The 8,482-nt window shown below is 43.0% G+C and overlaps 1 protein-coding gene across 1 annotated transcript; it reads right to left on the bottom strand.

Annotated features, from left to right (window-relative positions):
• Window positions 1–1,847: 1,847 nt before the first annotated feature.
• C4H11orf87 (chromosome 4 C11orf87 homolog) lies at window positions 1,848–4,490 on the bottom strand. The gene is made up of 2 exons (XM_033146259.1): window positions 4,290–4,490; window positions 1,848–3,512 (listed from the first exon to the last, which is right to left on the bottom strand). The coding sequence occupies exon 2, from the start codon at window positions 3,342–3,344 to the stop codon at window positions 2,886–2,888; it is 459 nt and encodes a 152-aa protein (XP_033002150.1). The 5' UTR covers window positions 3,345–3,512; window positions 4,290–4,490; the 3' UTR covers window positions 1,848–2,885.
• Window positions 4,491–8,482: the final 3,992 nt, after the last annotated feature.

Below are 8,482 nucleotides of genomic sequence, written 5' to 3'. Positions count from 1 at the left end.
GATGGAAAAAATATCATTAAGCCAAATTTGTTGTATTTTGATGCCACAATGGCACTGCAACACAAATGTGTTGGAAATATGTGTTCGACTGCCCATCTTCTAAAGCTCCCCCACCCCATGGCCAATCTTCTAAAGTCTAATAATCAAGTTTTCTAAGTGGCATGTCTTGTTCTAAGAGAATTATGCTTTCCACCATCACTGAGGGAAATGTTCCGTATTTTTCCATCTATAAGACACCCCATGTATAAGACGCCCCCTATTTTGGGGGACTCAGATTTACGAAAATGGGGGGTGTATCCATGTAAAAGACACCCCCCCCATTTTTGACATTATTTTTTTAGGGGGAAAACCTGGTCTTATACACGGAAAAATACGGTATATCTAGTTGATGTCCTCTTTCATTTAATTTTTCTCCATTTAATTTTCTTTCATTTAATTTTTCTTGCTATTAATTAACACAAACCTAAGAGATTCTGCACCCTCAGACATTGTACAGAAGAGATTTTAGGAATTTAAGGTAACTCACTCACCTAAAGCAGCCTTGTATTTAAGTACTGGCCTGGTAGCCATAGATTACCAGAAATTCCATGCAGGCCACTGAGCAATGTAGTGTGCTTTGTTCCTCCTCTGTGCCCAACATAAAAACCAAGCAGGCCGCTAGAGGATGGAAGCCACATCTTCCATGCCCAGCATAGAAACACAGCTTGCAATATCTTCTGCCAACCCCCAGTGCACTACTGTTTTGTTTCTTTGCAGGCTAGTACATTTTGTGGGCTTATATACAAGACTGACTCATGGTACTTGCTGGCAGCAAATAATGTCTGATGATGATGATGATTTAAAGTAATTTTAAACCAAATCTACTGTGTTTCCTGTAAGTACTATTTCTTTTGATTGAAAGAAATGAGATAATAATTGCAAAACAACAATCTCACACACCTTTGGGCATCATTTAGGCAAAGTTGAGTACATTTAAGCCCTAATAACATCACAATCCTGGGCACATTTACTCTGTCCATTACACTTGTTCCTTAGTAACATTGCAATGCTATGCATGCCTATTCAAAAGTAAGTCTCATTCAAAGACCTTATTCCCAGGTAAGTAGGTAGAGGATTGAAGTTTAACTTCTAGAGGAGACTTAAAGCATGGTGCTATGAAATTTTACTTGAAAGCAACTCCTACTTTATTCAATGGAACTTATTACTAAGTAAATAAATGTAGGATTGCAGCTGAAGGCACATACTTTACTTTCATCCATTGAAATTATGGAACTTAACAATGTTTAACTTAGTTCCCTTTGTTATCAGTATTAACAACATACAGCCACACACTTTCCTCAAGTAATTTGTGTTCATTTGTCTTTGGGAAAGGAAACCACCCCCTTCTGAATATATATTTCAATAATGACATTTTTGTCACACTCCCTTTGGGGTCTGGATTCACAAGAGAAGAGAAGTTGTGAGGGAATAAGTGGTATGTTGTCACCATACAGTATTCTGGATAGGAAGATGCCAAAACTGTATCTCAGTAAGAACAGTAGAAGACATCTCCATGTTATACCAATGCAAAACTGAATTTTCAGAAGGGTAAACTAAGTTAAGAATAACACTGTAAAGGATGGTGCTTAGAATGTAGCATAAAATCACAGAATCATAGAGATACAGGGAACTCCGAGGGTCATCTAGTCCAATCCCCTGCAATGCAGGAATCTCAACATAGACTCATAGAGCTGTAGAGTTAGGAGGGACCCTGAGGGTCATCTGAAATAAGACTTCCTACAACACTAGCAATGTGGAAACTTTTTCAAAGATTCAAGGATAAAAATAAATTACTGCAATCACCTTGGTTTTGGTTACCACAAAAGGTATCTTATTCCAGATTTAATATAAGAAAAAGGTTGTTACAATTGAAAATGGCTAAAGAGAAACAGAGAAAGATACAACCCAAAACATTCCTGTGGAGTAATAACCCCAGTCCCTCCCATAGATAATAGATATAGGTATAGAAGCATAGCTAGTCTGTTTGGCATACGCAGCTTTGCAGGGCACAGGGTATGTGATACTGCAGAGAGAGCGAAAGCGAGAGGAATTAAAAACATTAAAAAGGAGATCAGCATCAGTTGATGGAGGGTCATTTATTATTTGCTTATGCTTAATCAGGGGCAGGTGGTTTTATTTTTTTATGCCAATCTCTTAAAAGAGAGTGATGGTGTTGGAAAAGAGGAGGAGGGGAGAACTGTTATTGACACAACAAACCTTACGAAAAGGTCAGATCTTTCATGCTTCACTGCAAATTGGACAACAGAACAGTCCCCTCATCTTGCCAGTGCCACTGAGACAAAAGTCCAAAAGCATGTTTAGAGGTAGTCTCTCCCTTTCTGTCGCCCCCCTTGCCCCCCCCCATTATCTCTCCCTCCCTTTTTCATTCTTGGCCGGTGATACAGTCCTTTAAATACCATGACACTTAAGGATAATCTCCAACAAAGAAGGGTAAGGAAATAGAGATATGCTGTTACTGTATATATAATCTAGATCATTATATATGTACATCACAATTGTACTGTCTGCACCTTTTCTTTCGGGGCAGATTACTTTATATTTGGTAGCACTGTGCAGCTTTTTCTTGTCTTATCTGAAAGGAAAATAAAGAAATAAAGATGCATCCTTCCCTTTGCAAAAAGTCAATGAGAAACGCAATGAAATTTGTCATGCGTTTGATTTCTGGTTGCTTCTTTCCTTATAGTATAGTAGTAGTAATAATAATAATAATAATAATTTTTCTTCTTCGTCTTCTTCAAGATTATAATGATAACCACTCAAATATGTACAAACACCAAACAGTGTCTTTTGGTGAGGTCCCCACAGAAAATAAAAAGGAAAGAAAATCAAGACAATACCACTGTGTGCAAAAGCCCTGGAGTATCTGTGTCCAAACATGATCTTTCAGAATGTGTTTTCTGTGGTTCTGGAGCAGAAGTACACTGGATATTAGAATCCTGGGTGGTTCTTCCCCCTGGATGATTCTCTCCCTTGAGGTATTTCACACGAACCACCTGCCTCAGCGCTGGTGCTGCGCAGTGGTCCCGTTCGTATTCCTCCTGAGCCTTTTGCATTTTCCGTTTCTTCATCTTCCTCTTGTGGACATGGAAAGTAATGAGGGAGAGGAGAATCAGGCAGAAGATGAGGGCGATCAGAACAATTAAAACAAAAGTGGAAGAGAAAGACTGGAAGAGCTGCCCCATTTGCGTGATGCAGGTGGTACTGGCATTTGAAGAGCCAGATGTCCTATTCAAGAGGCAGGGCGGCAGGGAGAGCCTCAACTCCTTGGAGAGCTTGGCACTCATTGAGGAGGCTTTTAGAAAAGACGAGGATCCTCTCTCTCGTCCTCTCTCGCTGCAGATGCTCGAGCTGGGATGCTAGCAATGTTTCGGGGAAATGCCTTGCCTTCACACAGTCCTTCACACTCCCTCCCTCTTTTTTCTCCTTCGCTAAGGAGGAAAGGAAGATCCAGCCTGCAAAATGAAAATAAATAAATAAATGTGTCTTCCGTGGCTTAAAAGAAAACCATTATGATACTCCCCTCATCTTCTATTATTTCCCCCCTTAACCACCGCTACCTCAAATTAGGCCTAATCTTTCCAGCTGCAGAGGTCTCCCCCATCCCCCAAAACTAAACACACTTCAGCGGGCGGCATCTAGAACAATGACTGAGATAGGGTGGGATGTCTGATGGAGCGACTTAAACACGCAAGAGAGCGCCCTGGCAATTGAGGACCGCATCCTATCGGGTCCCTGCTGGCTCCCAAATCTCGGAAAGCAGGGAGAATCACATAGCGATACATATCTGTCTAGAGATATGTAGACATATCTCGGGTATCTATAGACAGATATAAAATTTTAATCTATAGATAGATCAAAATATACATAGTCCATAAACTGCATTGGCAACCTCATTTTCTCAAATTGCTCAGCAGCCTGGTAGGCGTGTGTTTTCCGCCCCCCCCCCCCCAATAGCCTGACCAAGTTCCAGAGGCTGGCAAAGTTTGGACTTGTGCGGACCCCCCTGCATCCTCGTGCACCTTCTGGGGCTCCCCATCCCCACCCCACCCCACTCACGGCCGCCCCCGCCCCCCCCCCCGAGCCAACCCCGCAGGCTGTTTCGCGAGGGGAGACCCTGCCTCGGGGCTGAGGGGAAAAGGCTGGCGAGAGGCAACGAAGCGGTGGGGTGGGGCAGAGATCCGCCGGGAAGCGAACCCCGGCGAAAAAGAGACGTCGCCCACTTTCCTTACCTGGGCCGCCGTTGCGGGGAGTTGTGCCCGGTTTGTGTGTCGCTGGCGAGGGAGCCCCCGAGTGCCGCGGCTGCACACAGGCTGCGGAAAGCGCTGAATGAAGCGGGCAGAGCCGCCGCCGCCGCTTCGGAGAGCTCAGCGGCCAGCCTATAGCCAGCCCGGGCGGTGACGTCACGCGGCCAGGAGCCTCTGACTGGGCTCCGCTTCCCGCCGCTCCCCCGTTTCTCCTCGTCGTCGCCGTCGCCTCGCTGGCTTTTGTTTCTTCTCTCTCAGGCGGAGGGGCTCGGGAAAGAGGCCTGGCTCCCCCTCAGGCGACGATCTCCCGGGTCTCCTCCTCCTCATTGTTCCGATAACACCTTAGTTTGCTGCACCCCACCCCCCTCACATGGTTAAAAAAATAAATAAAATATAATAAATCGCGTTCTTCCTCCTCCCAAATCCATAATCGATTGAGCCAAACAAACCTCCGCGACCGTTCAGAAGTTTCACGCGCCCCCCGCACCACCGTTATTATTTATTACCCTTCACTCTTAAGGTCCCAGGGCATGAAAACACGACATTTGAAACAACTCGCAAGCGTAAAAATAAGGCGGGTCCTAAAAAACACAACGCCTCAAGGGTAAAAAAGAAAAGTGCCAGGGTTTAGGGTGGTTTATATCCCTGCCTCGCCCACAAGCACCTCAGCCAAATAAGGCCATAAGTGAAGCCCAGTTATAAAACCCACCTTTGCCTAATCCATCACCACAAGCAAGCCTTAATGCTCCTTCAGAAATAAGAGAAATCGTATTTATAATACAGAGCAGTATAATGGAGGCCACTTCAGTCTGCCCTCAGCCAGCCCCAAGCAACCTGCCAACCTGCCCTGCCTGCCTGCCTTTTAATTTACAGCCATTCCAGGTAGCATTAAAGCATGACACTCTTTTGATCTCAGGGTGGTGGATTCAAGCCTCATGTTGGGCAAAAATTCCTGCATTGCAGGGGGTTGGACTAGATGACCCCCAGGGTCGCTTCCAACTATGCAATTCTATATTTCTATGACTTCACTATTATGTCATATCATTTGCACATACACACACTATGGTATACAGTAACGTATCAGTAACTCTCAGAGAAGGTTAAGTTTAGTTGATGGAAGCACATACATGGGTGTTTGCTTGTTACTCAAATATCTGTTTTAAATTGCTACATTGAACCTGGAGCTTCATGTTGAAAGCCAACACGGTACCTAGGTGGGAAATACATTAACTTGGTTATGATTGTGAAACTCTGCCCTCAACTTCTCTCTCATCCTGTGTAGCTTAGAATCAAAAAGGGAGATGCTTTGAGTCAATGAGGAACTGGAAAGGAAAAATTGAGTAAGCTGGTTTCCCGCTCTTCTCACTTATTCCTATTAGCCGCTTGCTTAGACATCTTTTATTGTTTAAAACTGCCATTTTTTCTCTCAGTGTATTTCCACCCCCTTTGCTCTATTTTACTCAAACTACCAAGTCCATTATTTTTGTTACTATGCAACAACAATTATAAGCTTTTGTTTTGTTATGTTATTGATTTGTGGTCGTCTCTCATCCCATCTTACTCAGTTTATGGGTTTTGGTTGGATATTTCTCCCATAAGCTATCCCATATTTCTTGTGGTATCTAGATTTCTAAATATTTTTCCCATTACTTCCTAATTTCACCATGGTTTGTTTCTGCATTTTTAGCAAATGAAACAATTCTATAACCAACCCTCGTGTATTAACTGAAGTTCTGCATTTATTTCTCAGATGGGGTTAATTCCCCAGTTATTTTTTTTCTCCAATAGCTTTGCTATTGAGGAAATAATGTACCGGTACTTGCTGTAAAAATATCCAGTTTGCATTCCGTCCCTGCAATCTGTCCTGTAATTACTGGGTTGTTATGGGAGTCTTGTTTTCATAAAAGACAATTAGTCTATAAAGACCTTTACTGTATCCACAGTTTATTTTCACATGTTGATCTTCACTCGGAAATTAAGCATGCAACAACAGTGGCAAGAAAAGACATCCTTCATCAGTCTGTGTTTCAATTTCTTCCATGTTCTGACAGTATTTAAGATAAAAGGATTTTCTATTCAACACTAGACTTTCTGTGAAAGGATTTTTGTTTCTTTAAAAACAACTTAGCGCCAAATTGGCCATGACATCAGCACATTTATTTTAACATGTCTGTCCTGTTCATATACGGAGTATTCCCCCCCCCCCCCACTTAGATCACTTCTGGTCTAGATTTGGGGGTGATAAAAAACCTATTTGCATAGTTAATGGGAAGTTAAGTCCCATTGGCTTCAGTTTACTTGATTCTTAAGGAATGTGCACAGGAAGGGCAACTTTACTTAGCAAATGGATTTGTTTGGTGGACTGACAGCCATTAAGTTTTGGTCTTTCCTTGTCTTTTATTTCTGGAATGATTTAATACAACCAGCCTCATGACAGCTGTGTCCACAGTCTTCATGGCAAGCTGCAAATTTTAATTTCTGTGAGATGAAGGGGGTTTGTTGTCCCCACCCCACCCCCTTTCCCCTAAAGACAGACTTTTGGACTTTCACTCTGCTTTCAACATGCGTCTTAAAAGAGCTAGAGAGTAATCTCTTCCTAATTTGATTCAAAAATTATGAATTGGTGGTGTAAGGTAAACAAATAGAATTTGGCCCTGTACTTCTTCCTTTTAATCATTTTTATCTATCATAGCCATATTTGTTCTGAAATAACATTTATGCATTTCCCTCCCACCTTATGTATTCTAAGGAAAGCATATTTAGTGATGGTTTCTGTCTGGATTTAAGTTTGGGAAACAAAAATTCTAAAGGTAATGCCCATAAATTTAGTGATATAATGCACAAGTGGTGTGCAAACTGTGATTTAAAGGAGGGTGCCCATAGTTTTGCAGTAGTGGTAAAAGTTCTCTTAAATTGCTTTAGGAGTAAGCATGCATGTTCTAATTTTCTTGATATATTTTTTAGGTTAAAGGGGGGTCCTCTTACCCATGAAGGTCGGGAACAGTGCTTTAAATAAAGATTCTGTGTGTGCATCCTTTAGAGGGCAGAGTTTGGGGACATCCAGCTTCAAGAGGATATGCCAAAATTTGCTGCTGCTGTGCTCTTTTTCTGTTGCTGTTTTCCACTCCTTTCCCACCCCATGCTGTTCCTCTCCCTCTCATCTAAGTTAGAGAATTGTTTTGTTCAGAATCAAGGCAGCCTCTCTCCACTGCAACTTTTCTCCTCTCCTCTTGCCTTCTCTTATTTGTTCTAGTTCCGTGGGAGCTCTTGTTATGCACCAGTGGGATCTTTTCCCCCTTTACAACTCTCTCCTTCTTTCTCCCTGCTGTATGTAGCATGCACAGATTATGAGCAATGAAACTCAGAGCTCCCAGATCTCTGCAGAGCCAGTGCTGCAAGCGGAATGCATCATTAGGAAGACAAAAAAATGTGGCGGCAGCAGCACAATTTTCCAACTTTCTGTTAATATCTCTATGCAGATCACTTCAGAGGGGCCAGGGGGTGCAGACATGTAAGCCTGTTGCAAAAAACAAGAACAAAAAGCTCCTGCGGCTTCTGCATAACAGGCACATTTATTACAGCATCAGCTTTCATGGAATAGAGTCTACTTCATAAGGTGCATGAAGCGTTATCCTTAATTGGCAGGCATATAGAGAGGGGGTGGGAAAACTGGGGCCAAATAGCAATGAAATGCAAACAAGTGCTGTTTGTAACAATTCAGCTAACAAATCCCACCATCAGAAGCCCACACAATGACTTCTGCTAGAACAATAGGGCTTTCACCCCATCTCCTTCCCCTGCCCTCTCCACATTGGCTCAGGGAGAGATCAGGGGACCCTCTAGAATAATGCATGGGGGAGGAGAGGAGGATCATTTCTTCTGGCAAGCTGAAATGCTTGCACTGATGGAACAATTGTTATTTGCACTATGTTGAATTTCTCCCCAGATACGAAATGTGCCTATTTGCAACAGCAGTTGCTGGCCCATCAATTAAGTAGACTCAGGTAGCTACCTCAAGCAGCAGATGCTGGGGGTTGAGGAGCATCAGGGTTCTGGATCTTTGTGCACCATGAAGCCTGCCCTGCCTCCCTTAAGTGAGCCTGCTCCCATCAGGTGGGGCGGAAGGGGTTGCCAGTTCAGCTTCCTATCTGGACACCTTCTATATGTGGAATGGGCTT

Source organism: Lacerta agilis, chromosome 4 (genome assembly GCF_009819535.1).
Source record: "Lacerta agilis isolate rLacAgi1 chromosome 4, rLacAgi1.pri, whole genome shotgun sequence".
NCBI lineage: Eukaryota > Metazoa > Chordata > Lepidosauria > Squamata > Lacertidae > Lacerta > Lacerta agilis.
The sequence above is the reverse complement of the archived record's forward strand: the minus strand, read 5'-3'. Positions and strand labels throughout refer to the sequence as shown.